A 15,136-nucleotide genomic window follows, 5' to 3' on the forward strand; every position below is an offset into this window, starting at 1 on the left:
AGTCTCCTCACTACGTTGTTTCTCTCACCTAGAAAGTTTTGCCAGGACCCAGTATTACCAGCAGGCTTTGGAACAACTGAACAGCCATCCCGATGCCCTGGAAGCCCTGGGTGCTCCCCCTCTCAAGGTTCACAACATCCGACTGACGGATGGGAGTAATCGTGTGGACACAGAAAGAGCACAGGTAACGCTGGGGAGGTGGTGTCACAGGGTGACTTCCCAAGGCCTTGGGTGAGAAAAGATTGGCCGGGGGATTTTCAGCAGGTCATGAGTCACCTGGGGACACTGAAAGGTGGTAGGATGGGACGCCAGTTGATTTGAAATAGGGACACATTTCCAGAGCATAAATCTACGCTCTAATATGAGGGACTAGAAACAGCAAGAGCAGCACCTTCACATGGTACTATATGGGCATATCGCAGAAGGCCGAGGGACCTCCCAAGCCGGCGGATCCCCCTCCTGCTACTGTAAGCCACAAAATCATTTTCAGAAACAAATCAGACCCAGCTTTAAAATAGCAGCTGGCCCCTCTCCCCTGCCCAGATACATCCCATACTAGTTTTTAAAGCTTTGTTCAGAACAGTTTTATAGCCACTTCCGAGCTCTGCTGTGGTACAGCACAAACGGTGTGGTTTTTAAAAGCACCTGTAAGTCTGTGCCGTGGAGGATGGCTGCCCAGCGTGGGGCTGAGCGCTGGGGTTACGTAGTGGCTGGAGAATGCTGCGCCGGGTGCTGAAGCATTGCACAAGGCTGCCTTGCGTCAGCCCAGGGCTGGGCCGAGGCAAGCTTTGCAAACACAAGTCCGCTTCCACTCCGGGCTGCTGCCTGAAAAGGACTTTTCATCAGTGTTTTTACCCCTTAATCCAGGGCTGGCCGCCCTTTCTTGGTTTTGCTAGTGATGCAAAATGTCTCTAGAGTCCTCTCCGGGCAACACATTGAGGGATCTCATCACATTTGCATCATTTTGTACCTCCCAGTGAGTTGTTGGGAGTCCTGGGGACCAAGCAAGGGCAGTAAGGAATGGGACAGATGGTGCAGTGAAGGGCCATCAGGACACACACAAAAAACCCCCAAAATCAACTTTCAACCAAGTCACAAAAAATTCCACTTTCTATCTCACTCCAGCCAGGCTTCGCCCACATGACACCCTGGGTCAAAACATTTCCCAGGTTTTAGAGATTTTACCAGGCAGCATATCCAAGAACACAAATGTGGGGAAAATGCACAACCTCTTATGCTGATTGAAAAGGAGAACCTGTCCCACCAATATGTTCCTGTGTCACTGTTTAAGAATGCTGGTCTCTCAGGTGACTCAGGGTGAAGTCAAACCCTGCCTTCTGCCAACCTCACCCAAGACACAAACCACCAACTTTCTTCTCCGCATTTTCATGCTCCTGAGAATTCATGTTCTCACAAAATAAACTAGTTAATCATTAATGATTATATCATAGATCAATTTACTGACTCCACAACATTCCCAGCTCCTAGGCCTGTTGGAGAACCCTTAGTATTTTCCCTTTGTGATGGCAATACCACCAGCAAACACTAAACCTGAAACATTTCTTTTATTCAAACTTTATACCAAGTGCAATTAGCTGTGGTCAGTGCTGCAGCTTTGTTTGTTAAACAACTGAGTGGCAGAATTTGTGATGCTGACAAAAATCTTTGAATGTCTCATTGCCTTGATGCATGTTAATGGACTGATCTGTAGAGGATCTCAACCTACAGGCTTGTTATGGTTATGGGAAACTCTGACACAGTGCAGGTCACCTCTGGATCACCATGCATTCTGGTAAGGAGAGGTGTTTGCTCGTAAATATTTCAGAGAGCCAGTGGTTTTCCCTGGGGGTTGCAGCTGTAACACACTGCATTCTTTCAGCAGAGAGAGATTAATGTATGGCAGAACAGGCGTATTTGTATAGCCACGCACACCTTAGCTGTTAGAAAAGCTTAGTGAAACTCTGAAATATGTTAAAAAAAGGAAAAAGAGTTTAAGTTAAAAGGGAGGTGTTGCATCTTTGACTGTAGAAGGAGTACATGTCCATTTCAGTAGCATGCTTCACTGAATCTTTAACTTACTTTTACATCTGCAGATAAAGTTACCGGTATCCGGAACAAAATCAGCGGGGTACCTCTACATTAACTCAGAGATGGACCATGCCCGCCAATGGTGCGTACTGGGGAGGTGCTGGGAGAAGCAGATAAATGCAGGGAGAGAAGTGGTAGGAGAAGATAGTGGAGCAGGATATTTGTGTTAGTAATCCATGTGGCTGAGATCATGCACGCCAAGGAAGAGGAAATTCTTGTCTGAAGGTCTTGTGAAAGGTTATTACTGTCATTATGACAAAAAATGTAAATTAGTTGAGAAATATATTAATTCATCCCTATGAGTACAAAAAGAAGAACAACATGAGCCATTAATTTGTGTGAAGTGTGTTCTGCAAGCTATAGCTCAGTATATATACAAATATAGGGCGCCAAGGTAACGTATTGTCCCCTCCCACCCCTCCTCTCCCAGAAGGTGCAAGACCGTTGAACAGCAGTCTCAGTTCCAGTCTAGTATTACGTATTGCAGTAGGGGAATTATTTTACAAATTACATCAGAACCTGTCAAGGTGAGCTAAAAATCATGCTGGATTTTTTTCAAGCTATCCAACAAACACAGTCTATATAGTTAAAAAAAAAAAAAAGTGCTATAACAGTTATATTACAGTAGGAAGATGCTCTGACTCCACATCGTGTAGTAGCAACTTTACATTTTCGTAGCAGTGAAGCCTGAAAACCTCTCTTGTCAAGGGTAAATGTTTTCTAGAGCTAAGCAGAGAATTATTACACAAATTCAAAGTCCATCTTCCATTGCAAAAGAGGAAATTTCATTAGATGAAAACATCCCCACATGTACTTGTTCTTGGAGTTTGCTAGGCACTTCTGTCAGCTCTGTTTAGAAACTCAAAGCTACAGCATTTTTGCTCAACTGCCACCAGCCATATGGTGATGTTTTCTTTTCATAGTGAGATGAGCACAACTTGCTGGAATTCTCTTCCACAATAACTATGGGAAGTAAGGTGTACAATGATGGGAGGAAGGCACTAGACTGGGACTTGAGAGGCTCCTCCTCCCTAATGACCAGAGATACCCCCAGAGGTCCCCAACCACCTTTCTTGCACACCTGCGCTTCCCTGGGGGCCAGGGCTCTCATCTCCTCACTCCTCCTTATTCCTTCCTCACAGATGGAGGGAAATAGCTGTTCCCTCCTGTTTCGCCAAGTTACTGTGAGGATAACTGAAGATTGCAAGGTGTTAAACTACGGCAGTAATTGAAGTGCATACATATCTCTAGGAGTTTTGCTTTAAATAGAGGTCTCCATGCATTTCTGCAAGCTTAAGAAGGAAAAAAAGAAAAAAACCATCTTCTGTAACAGGGTTTGTGGCAGACAAATCTGTCAGACTCGACCATCTCCACCTACGTGTGGGGCCCCGCGCAAGCTCCACCCAGGGCTAGACAGGACTTGGTGTCCTTGTGCCTGGCTGAGGCTCCCAAAATCCCTGATAGCAATGACAAACCTGTAAGCTGGCCATCCTGGTGGGGCTCTGCAGAGTGCGGGGAGCAGCCAGACCCATGTACACGGTGCCAGGAGGTGAGCGCTGTGGCAAGTGTAGTTGAGGCTCCTGAGCCACTGAACCGCTCCTGACGCCGAGGGCACCGTCTGTCCATAGCGCTTTATTTATTTATGTGGTTATTAAAAAAAAGAAGGCAACTGAAAAAAGGGAAATTTAGTGTACGTGACCTGGTTTGGACATGGAGGAGGCGGTGTTCACCCCAGCACAGGCAGTGCGGGGCTGGGGAGATAGGCCAGAGGCAAGGGCAACCCAGGCACCGGTCCTGCACAATGGCACTTGCCTGCCCCGCAGCGAGCGGGAGGAAGGGCTGAGACCCCAAGCCAGGCTGGGGGGAGCCAGCACTTGCTCCTTCAAGCCCTGTTATAAACCAGGCAGTTGCTCATCCCGGGTCGGATGGAGGCGGAGGGTTGGTGAGGGAAGAGCCCTGCCACGGACCCGTCGCACAGAGGTGTGGCCGCCTAATTACCTAATTGTGTGTACTCCAGCTAAAGCGGAGCTGGGCGAGCCCAGGAACTTTTGAAAAAATTCTATCTTAGTACCCCAAAATAATAGCCCTTCCCAGCTGGAAAAGCCGGATGAGTAGTCAGTCTCACAGAAGTGGGTTTGGAGCAGAGCTTAGAGGAAGGAAAAGGCTCCCCCCTCAGCCTCCAGTAAAGGCAGTTTTCCTTCTCTGAGTAACCACCATCGTACCCTGTCAGGGTTTCAGCCGTCATGTTGAGCGATCACACAGTGTTCAAACTCCTCCAAGCCGGGATAATTCCTTAGCAACACGGTCTGGCTCCAAGGCTGGAGAGGAGTGGAGCAAGGAATGCACCCGCAGGATGGAGAGGAAGAAAGGCACTGAGTCCGGGGAGGAATGTCCTGTCTAAAAATAGCTGGCAGGATTTTATTTGAGTTGCAGCAAATAGGAACACGCATCCCGGACTTTTAAATCTGGGCTGTGCTACACTATTAGGGAAAACAGCTTTCAGAAGCTGGCACTCGCAAACCAAGTTTTAAAACACTTGAGAGTATTTTTAAAAGCAGTGAATGCGTGGAATGATTTGTTTCACCATGCCAGCTGTTTCTACACTGACTTTACTACTACATTAAAAGCGATTGAAATAAGTTAAAAAAATCTGTTTTGGTTTCTGTCAGCTGGTGCCTTCAGGATGTCACCTTAAAACTGCGGGATGGTCAGAATATTCCTGTTTACCACTCCCCGATGGAAAGCATTGGTGTGCAAGAAGGCTAAAAAAATCAAAGGCAGCTGCTTCTCCACCTCCCATTGAGCCATAAGGAGCCATTAATCGATTGCCTCCTGCTGTGTCCGTGAACCTACACAGTTGTCACAAGCCACGATTTCACTTAAGTGGGTGCTCTCAAGACAATTTTCTCTCTAAGATTGACCTCATCATTGTCATAATTGTAATTTCTTTCTTTTGCTGGTTTATTCATGTGTTCAGCCAAAGCCTAAAATAAATATCTTGCAAAAGACTTGCTGTTCCAGAGAAGTCATGCGTTATGCCCCATGTGTGCTGGTATTATGAATTTGAAATAAATAAACAAAGTGCCAGGAAACTGAACTTTTCTGCAATTGCAGACCACAATCAGGACAGCTGGGCTGCTCCATCATGGCTGCAAGACTAAGTCAGCTTCTCAAAGCAACCCCCTTGCTGCTTTGATTTCCTCCCCATTTCTCAACAAGGTGTTACCTAAAGCAGGAGGGATGGATCAGTGAAGGTGAAGCTCAGCAGCAGCCCCCTCCACTCCTAATGAATGAGTCACATGTCAGGTAGATTTGCACCCTCGCAGTTATCATTAAAAAGCTCATGACATAGAAGTTACAGAGAGTGGCTCCAGCTGAATTCCAGGAAGAGGTTCACTGCTTGTGCTGCTCATGGTGCAGGTTACTCAGAAGCCTCTGCTTCACACCAGCACTGCCCAGCATGAGGTCAGGAGAACGTGTTTACGTAGGGAGGAAAACACCCAGGAGGTGCAGAAGGGGTAAAACACTGCCATGGCTCACTCTGACTACAAGGGATTTTGACTGGGCCTTGATTCTGTCAGCCAGGTAGAGAATTGACCGTCACCAGGAATAACCGGAAAACAAAACAAAACCAAACCACCAAACCTCTCCCCGTTTCTACCCCCTGCCCCAAACTGCACATTTGAACAATTGCAAAGCCTAAAGCACCATCTGAGACAGTGAAGAGACACAAGTAACCGTCCTGCCTTCATATCTTGAAGTTCCATGCAACCCATTAAGAAAGTCCACAAGGAAGAGTATTTTGGATTTACTGTAACAGAGCAGCTTAATGGAGCTGCAGCTAAGGAAGGCTCAGAGCTTATACCACTGAATTCCTTTCCCCCCCTGTCCCGCCTCCAACTCGACATCCAAATTTGAGTGCTAGAAATCCACCAAAGGTTTGCAAGAGTGAACGAGTATTGGATAGAGAAGGGAGAGCTGGAGCAAAGGATCATTAAAAGGCTTGCGAGCATTTTCCTGCTCAACAATGACCCAGCAAACTGGCTGAGGTGGCTTTTGAACAAGTCTGAAGAGCACATGCCAGAGTAGAAAGAAGGAGATACTAAAGGACCACATCAAAGGCGTCTTGGACAAACTATTTCACAAGGAAACAATACACATGAGCTTTACTGTGAGACTCAAGAAGAGTTGCCAGGATGAACAGCACTTGCGTGACCTGATCCAACCCTTTAAGAATGCCCAACATGCCAGGGGAAGGATTAGGATGAATGAAGGAGAGACTCCCAGATTTAAGACTGAAATCACTCCTATCTGGTTTCACAAAACAAAATACAAACTGTGTGATTTAAAAACATTAGGCTTTCACTACCGCAGCCCACCTAGCAAGAAAACCACCTGGGAGACTTGGAGCTCTCTTGGCCACCTGGTGTCTTAGAGCTTGGGCAACTCTGGCCTTTGATCACTGAAGAAGTTTGGTGGGGAATCAAACAGTCGACAAGGAAAAGACAAACCAACCATTTCATCCATCAATTATCACTTCCCTGGCTGCAGCTTTGACTCATCACCCATCTCCAAAGAAGCTGTGGTTGTTGAGAGCAACCCCAGCCCATGCAATCTCCCCGTGTCTGTGCTAGGAGCATCTGGCACGCTGCCACACACCTGCCTTTTGTCACCGCTGGGTGCTTCGTAACCCTGGGACCTGCAGCAGCTACAAGGCGTACAGATGTCCAGGAAATCCGGCCACAACCAGCCCTGCCCACGGCACAGCGCTCACTCACCACCCTTCCATCTCGTGAGCTGGCATGGGTGATGCCCCTGCTCTGGCCTCGCAAATTGCTGCACCACGATACCACCGCCTGGCCTGGCTCTAACCCTGGGTGTCCCGGGCCTGAGGGAGGCATCCCCACACAAACATTACCAGTAACGCTGCAGATTTTATGACCTTGCTTGAGGAAGCAGAGCTCCTGAACAGGTTGCATCTTTCACTTCCCACCCTGAGGCCTAGCAGAGCGTCCCTTTAACTTGAGGCACTCCTGATCATCCTAACCAAACCGTGGGTTCATCAGAGCTGTGAGGATGGACAGTATCATCATACCATACCGAGGTTTCTCTAAATCAACTCTAAACCTGGAGGTGAAAGCAAGCAATGCATGGAGCTGGAAGCCAGCAGATTAGAGTAGAAAAAGAGAAAAGTTACATTTAAATCCCTGCTTTTATTTTACTACCTAATAGCAAACACAGAATTTCTTACCACTTGACCTTGAAGAGCCTCAGTAACCACTTCCTCTCCCTATGTGAGGCCTTTTAAGAAGCACATATTCAAAAGGAGAAAAAAGCAGCAGGCTGGTGCGTTCAACATCAAGGTGCTTTGGCCTCATGGCTCCCATTAAATACACCACAGCCCACAGCTGCTGCTTCTAGAGAGGACACAGGTGCAGCAGGAGCAGCCAACAGAGCTGGAACATGCCAGGAAAAAGGGAAGAGCAAAGGTCTCAGAACCACCAGCAGCTGCTGAAAAAACAAATAACTTCAAGAGGGCACCTGGGCACCCCTTGCAGTCCTTCTGAGGAACACTGGAGCAGGTTAGGTTGTATTTAACTCTGTTAGGTCATTGAAGCACTAATTCATTATAATGATAATTGTGTTGCATGTCATTCAGCACCAGTGTGGAAAAAAATTTCGCAAGAAAATATCAATCTTTTGATAAAAGACCCTATCCCCCTCCTCCATTAAAACTCCTTTAGAAAGCCATGCTTTTCTAATCACAAAACAGCTAAGATCAGGAGGAGTCTCTGGAGATCATCTGCTCCAACAGCCTTACTCACAGCAGGGTCAGCTAGAGCAGATTGCCTGGGCCTGCGTCCAGTCAGGTGTTGAAGATCGCCAAGGATGGAGACTCCACAACCTCTGGACAAGATGTACCAGTGTTCAACCATTCTCACAGTAAAAAAAGTATTTTCTTATGTTTAAACCAAATTTCCTGTGTTTCGGTTTGTGCCCATTGTCTCTTGTCCTGCCACTGGGCACCACTGAGAAGAACCTGGCTCCATCCTCTTTACTCTTCCACCACAGGTATTTACACACACTTTTAAGATTCCTCCCCGAGCCTTCTCTTCTCCAGGCTGACAAGCTCAGGTCTCTCAGCCTCGTTAACAGGTGCTGCAATCTTTTAATTGTCTTAATAATTTTCAGTATGTTAAATAATTTCTTTTAAATTGGCTTGAAAATTTGCATAGTTCCTTTTCCAGTTGTCGGTGTGGTTAAAACCACCATCATCTTCGTGACCTTTGCTGGATTGCGTGTTTGTTTCTTACTCTCTAGTTTGATTTTAATAGCTTCTGCCAGGCTGTCATCACCCTCAAGGAAACTATCAAGGCAGCAGGCTGTTCAGGGCAAGAACTTAATTTACAACTGAGGAACAACAAATACTGCTTAGCAGACTGTTGCAGTGCTTGCACCTATTTGAGTCGGACCCGATGAGCACACAGGGGCTATATAAAACCAGATGTTTTAAAATCACTAGCTTCATACAGGCTAAGTGGACTGATGCCTTCCCTTTTGAGTATGTTTCTCCATGTAGCAATACAGTTTTGTCCAACTTGTGGACCTGTCAGTTCACTTCCTACTTTGGGCAGATGTCTTGCCCTTGCAGGGAGAACATTAGTCATTTGGCTTCACCTCCCACTTAGAAATGAGGGTACATCTAGTTCTTTGCCACCATTTGCCTGCACCTTGTTTGCTCGTCAAAGCAAAATAATTTTTCTGCATGTTTTCTGCAAAGTTTCCTACAAATTTCCCTGCAGCATGGCCCAGGCAGTCCTCCACCACCAGCAGTAGTGGAGACCTGTCACACTGTTGGTGCTACTTTGGAAGACACATCATGCCTGGCTAAACACTTTTGGTTCACTTCATGTCGCACCAAGTTTATAAAAATACTAGAATCATGTCATTTCTTGACCAGTTTAAAGCAGTTCCTGTTAACTGGCTTTCCTAGAAGATTTAGAACCTTTACTCAACAACTTCTGAGAGACAGGGTTTGCTTGGCAAGGCCCACGACAGGAACTTCCATCTCAGAGGGTGCTCGTGGAAGGTGGCAGTCAGTAAGGTAATACCTCAACAGCTTGGGAGATTTTCCTGTGAGGATTAGTTAAAAGGCACCTGTGTAATTCAGTCTGTACACTGGGATGACAAATAACTGAAGAGATGGGGTACACATGCTTAGCTGTATATTCTGATTGCACCAGCAAGCAAAGACTCAGTGCAATTTTCTCTCTGTTTACAGGAAAAAGATAATACCTTCAAGTCCTTAAATTCCTTTTCCTCTCCTAATTTTGCAGTAACTGTTGTGGTACTAAGGTTCTGCTACACTTTGACAAATCCTAACCTTTTCTTAATTAAGAGAGATTTTTATCACACCCATATGGGCTTAATTTTTTTCCCCCTTTTATAAAGCTTCCAGGTCGCATTTTTATGGAACCAAAATATTTTACTTTTACAGAGCTATACAGTTGTCAGCTGTTTTATAACGGGAACAATTAATGAAATTAAGCAGTGTTAGAAGAGGAAATAGTTCTCTCACCCAGCACGTAGTCGATGCTCTGTATTTCCCCACAGGAAGTCACATCAGACAAATAACAGAGTTCTGGGCCCAGTGCACCTCAGAGGGGATGTTAGTTGCAGGGAGCACAGATCTCAGCACAATTCCTTAAACCTGGATTAATGCTGATGTGCATCTGCTCCACCCTGGCCTGGATATGCAGCTGTCCTCCACCACACACCACGGTCTGGCCTTTAAATACCATTTTCCAACCCCACATCTTCAGGTAGGTCATTCTCCCCACCTGTCAGACACCTGAAATAGCAGTTCTAAGTTTAATGGCAATATAGTGCTATGTTTAGTATCCACCCAAGAAAAAAAAAACAAAAAAACAGTAGGAAGATTTGTTTGGATAAGGTGATTCTATTTATTAATCCCCAGCACAGCTTAATTCAACATTGAATTAAATTAAATTAAATACTGTATCGTGGAGATGTTCAGAGTGCAAGGAGATTGCTTTAGAGTGGAAAAGATTATTGGTGCATTTTGTATTTGCTGCACAAATTGAACAAACGTGTAGTTCAGAAAATTAAACTATCACTAATCGTGCTACATGGGTGCTGAGAAAAATAACTTTACGGAAGTCCTTGGAGAAAAACAAGGGCTTTTGAAGAGGAGACTCCACCTGACATACCAGGACCCAGTCCCAGCAATATATTTCTAGCTCCTTTTCAAGGCCAAGCATGCAGGTGTGCATTCATTGACCACAGAAGAGTTGAAGTTGCAGTAGTTTGAAAGGCAGTGATGTACTCCAGCTTTATTATAGATTCCAGACATCATCCTGCTCCCAGCAAACCTGCATAGCTTCTGGAATTCTGTTTCAAATCAGTAATGCTGTCTTGAAGAAAGATTATGGTTTTTAGAAAAATTATGTTTGAAAGTGTTTCCCAATGTGTGAAGAACAAAAGACCCAGCAGCTGTTCAGAAAACAAAATTTCCTTTATTGTGAAGTTCCTGAAACAGTAAACACCTTATCAGAAGTACAATGAACTGGCACTATTTCTTTAAATTGTCAAACTGCCTTCCAGGAACAGTCCCTGGAATATTCAAGAGCGCTCTTAAGCCATGGAATAACTTGGTGCAAGGCCCACCTTCCTCCCTGTTCCCCGCCAGCACCACCAGTGGAGAATGGGCAGTTAATTTTTATTTGCATTTCCTACCTAACAGCCCTCAAGCTTCACTTGGCAGATTGCAAGCTGAAATTCACCCTTTTGTATTTACGGATCCTCACTTGAAAAGTGTAAGAAATGAGACAAATCACCATGCAAATTCAGCTTTGGATAGCAAAAGGAGAATTTTTTAGAAATTTTAGTTTGATGATTACGAAATCTATAGCCCCTTTCTTAAAGAGGTGAATATAGCAACGAGAGGAGACAAGGCTTTGCTTGCAACGAGGTGTTTGCTGTTTATTCCAACAACTGCAACAGACACGTAGGCCGGGACGCCCCCCACCTATAGCTCTAGGTCACACCTCTCCTTCAGAGCCATGGAGATAACAGTTCTCCAGCGGTTTCCTACAACACCCACATTTCCATTCCTCTCAGCTTCCCAGCGTTAGGCAGCAGGTGCCCAGCCAGAGAGCAGGGACATAGCGTGCATTGCCTACCGTGGCCCGGGAGCAGATTCCTCCTCTACAACTCCCTCCCCACAGACGCTTTCAGGCATAAGCAGCCCTTTTTCCAGATGAACTGTGTATGTACACGCAGCCCTCTGCATTCACAGAGCTGCAGAAAATCAGCTCTTCTTCACAAGCTAGTGATGCCTTCCCAGCCTGAACGTGTTACTCCACCAGTAGCTAAGCCTCTCAGAAACATCAACCTCAACAGCCCCTTACTGCAGTGCAGGGTAAGAACAGCTCATTGACAGCTTCACCCACACTTACAGCCAAACAGAAATCACGTCAAGTGTGTGGGACTGGCTGATGGTCCCACAGTTAAACCTTACAGAAAATTTTTCCTACTATAGGGCCAATTTAAGATGTCTTGTTTATAACTTACACTATTAAACTGTCACAACTTTATACAAATTCTTAATGATGTTAGAAAATCACTGTACAAAACCACCTTAAGGCACAAAAAGTTAAACAGAAATGCAGCCCACTGGGAATCTCAAAGCAGCCAATTGAAGAGAAGCTGGCCTTGTAATAAGTACATCATTTATATACGTTAAGCTTCATTGTCATACATTAAAAACAGTAAATATAGGAGAAAATGTATGCTGCTCAGCATCTCTTTTCATTACCAGTCCCCACCTAAGACATGACCTGTGGTTACAAATAGGAATTGAAACAGGTAAACGTCCCTCAAGTGATTTGCTGTGAGCAACCACGAGCTATGACAGGTTCAGGTATGGAGATGCATTGGTTTGTAAGGGTGGGATGCGGGCACGCTTCCCCCTCAGCGCTTTGCTCAGCTTTGTAAAAGCAAGGGAGTAAAGACATGAAAAAAAGAAGTCAAAATGTCAGCGACAAACATTGGGAGAAATTGTAATCTTGCGCAAAAGAATTTTGTAAGTTAATGCGCTCTCACCCAAGCAGTGTCTCGGGCACATGGCTGAGCAGTGAAAGCAGGATGGCTGTGAAGAGTACGGGCACGCCTAAAAAACCCAAAACAGGTGAGCAGTGTAGGCAGGGTCAACAGACAGGCAGTAACGCAGCCCCCGTCCACCCCCAGAAGCCCCCAGGTAACACCACTACTCTGCTGGCCCCAAGGGTTCTTGTTAAACTCACGGCCAGGCACAGCTACCCCAGACAACCTTGTGTGGTGGCCTCTCAGGAGGAGTCTGGAGGTTACTGTCCACAGGAGGGGAAAACCAGCAGACTCCTTTCTTCAGAGCCTGAAAGGCATCTCCACATTACAGTATAAACCATATCCACACTCAGTTATGAGTACTAGTGGATGTTTTCTTGTATGAAGGTCTCCAAGGAGTGAGGAGTTGTCCCACCTACATGAATATTCAATAGGTAATTCCATAGGGGAAGAAGCCAAAGAAAATGATTTAGGTGCAATTTTTCTGATGCGGCTTTGAGCGAAGGCAACCAGACCACTGGCAATGAAGCCTTTTGGAAAAATTCTGCCCCAATCAGTGTCACGCTGCTTTTGTTTCAGTTCTCTTCTTTCCTAGTGCTTTTTCTCCCACCCTTTCAGCAACACCAATCAGATCACCCCAGTACTGCTTGTGTCATTAATAAGCCATTTACCTTTTGTGTGAAGGAGGAACTGCAATATTAGCACAGAACACTGAACTCCTGCTCACTAAAAAGTTAAGAACATTCTCACGACATTTGAAACTAGGAAAGTCTGTAGCAACATGGAAAAAAAGGAAAAAGTAGCTTAAGAGTTTCTATTCATTGTTTTATAGCAAGAAAACTTTTGTCAGGGTTTATTATAAAGGAACAGCATAAGGAAACCAAATAAATAGTTGAATAGTTAACAGTATGCAATATAATAGTACTAAACTTCAATTACATAAAAATTAAACTTTGGAACAGCATCAATATGAAAGATTTCTCGGAAAACTAGGACTCAGTCCGAGACCCTCAGACCTATACATTGCAAAAACCAGTCAATTTTGACGCCCAGTTGGTCCCAGCTTTGTCCCCTGAGGGACCGTGTCTGTTCAGAACTACGACCCACCCACCCAGCTCCCCAGTCCCACTCTGCCCCATCACACACATGCTGTTTTTCCAAGTGTCTAAGGGAGAGTGATGGGGAAGCGCGAGGTATGAGTTGTGCTTCATCGTTTCAGAGGAAGCAGCAGCATCTTCCTCATCGGATAGCTATACTGAACAAGGTTATGCAATTTAGCCTAAGGATGCTTCTTTCTTCCTTAAAGCAATGGTTAGAGGAACAGAAAGAAGGCAGAAATGACCTCATGCTCCCAGTAAAACCCCAGTCAGGTTCTGGGGGAGGTGGAACCAAGGGCTGATTTATCATGAGTTGGACAAACTGTCTGCTCTAATGTGAAGCCAGTGGAAAGAACTTCAGTAGAGCTACATCAGAGCCTCTGTCCCTCTTTTTCCAAACACTGTGCAGTCACCCTGAGCTGGACTCTATGAGCACATCTTGCCCAACACAGGAGGGGAAGGGAGCTGTCTGCTGGCTCTCAAGGGTGACCAAAGCAAGTTCATCACCCTCTGGAGCAGGATTTTACTGTGCTCCCAAGTAAAGAAGTATCACCACTGTGATCTGGAATCATTCCCCAAAACAGATTTCTTCACCTGTGGGACATGTACATGTCTTCCTAGAGAAGCACATCTCACTGGGTGGCTACACACCAGATGAGTGTGAGTCTTTGACTTGATGTAAACAGAGAAATATTTACACACAGTATAACTTTGAAATCTCTATGTCAAACCAGCTGATCAAATTCTCCTCTTAGATCAGTAGATAGTTCCACTGAAGTCGAGGGTGCTAAAAGGTGTTTGAGGAAAACCCAGCATTATATATTTGCATTAAATGCCAAAACATATCCTAAAATACTCCTCTTGACATCAGTCACTGAAACACTTCCAATGTCAACTTCTCCAGAACCCTGGAACAATTAATGAAAACTCTGCTATCAAGCAACAAAAACCCCCCAGAAATAAAAATTACAAACAAAAATAAGCTCTTTATCTTTGTTAAATTCCTGTCAGCCACTTGAAATCTTGCTTATCTGTTCCATGAAATTAAAAGTTTGGCACATTTTTCCTCAGATGCCACTTACCAACTTTTTTTTTTAATCTAGAACATATATTGCATATCAGAAATTCACTTGGCTAGGATATTTTTGTTTAGTAGAAAACACTGCCTTCCAGTTACAGCTAAGAAGCTCCACACAGTTCAGTAAATGAATTCTCCTGGTATTTCTTGCAGTAACGGTTCCTCAAATTTAAATCGTTTGGAAATGGCTTTCTGCTCAGTTACTTTTTCTTTTTCTGACTGCCTACATTGTCCCAGTGTATATGAAGCCACTACAATTAGTTCTTCTGTCACTATTGATTCTTCCTCTTCAGTCTTCTCAGCATCTACTGATTTTTCGGAGGCAGAATCTGCATCTTTCTGGGTGACATCACTGGTCTCTCCTCCTGTACTCTTATTCCAGGCCCTGCAAGCAGGATTATTGCTTTGTTCTAACCATGGATGTTGAAGACATTCTTCAGCCGTTGCCCGGTCCCTGCAGAGGAAGGAAAGCGTCAAAATAAATGTCCAAATGGATTTGAAATCTAGTACCTTGCAGGAGAGATCCGTGCAAATTATTCCAAGGATGTGACTGTATTAAAGACAGACTTACAGAACTTGAAAAAAGTGCTGATAGCTATGTGCAACAGCAGCCCAAGGAGATGAACTCTTAACATTTAAAATAAAAGAGTTCATAGATCCTTAAATAGCAGGTTTATGCTCCCATGTTGCCAACCAACTTTCAAAGTTTATACAGATTTTTTTTTTTTATATATACATATATAGGAAA

General features: G+C 44.9%; 2 protein-coding genes across 6 annotated transcripts in view; one reads left to right on the plus strand and one right to left on the minus strand.

Moving 5' to 3' along the window:
* Positions 1 to 7,893, plus strand: part of COA1 (cytochrome c oxidase assembly factor 1) — a 55,808-nt gene extending 47,915 nt beyond the window's left edge. For all 5 annotated transcript variants that reach the window (XM_074900899.1, XM_074900900.1, XM_074900898.1 and 2 more), the window contains 3 exons: positions 33 to 184; positions 2,094 to 2,170; positions 4,758 to 7,893. In XM_074900899.1, coding sequence (XP_074757000.1) covers positions 33 to 184; positions 2,094 to 2,170; positions 4,758 to 4,854 — 326 coding nt within the window. In that variant the 3' untranslated portion in view covers positions 4,855 to 7,893. The remainder of the gene's footprint in view (positions 1 to 32; positions 185 to 2,093; positions 2,171 to 4,757) is intronic.
* Positions 7,894 to 10,605: 2,712 nt separating this feature from the next.
* STK17A (serine/threonine kinase 17a) overlaps positions 10,606 to 15,136 on the minus strand; it is a 28,443-nt gene continuing 23,912 nt past the window's right edge. The window contains exon 7 of the mRNA XM_074900897.1: positions 10,606 to 14,842. Coding sequence (XP_074756998.1) covers positions 14,509 to 14,842 — 334 coding nt within the window. The 3' untranslated portion in view covers positions 10,606 to 14,508. The remainder of the gene's footprint in view (positions 14,843 to 15,136) is intronic.

The sequence above is a fragment of the Athene noctua genome, chromosome 2 (assembly GCF_965140245.1).
Source record: "Athene noctua chromosome 2, bAthNoc1.hap1.1, whole genome shotgun sequence".
NCBI classification, from domain to species: domain Eukaryota; kingdom Metazoa; phylum Chordata; class Aves; order Strigiformes; family Strigidae; genus Athene; species Athene noctua.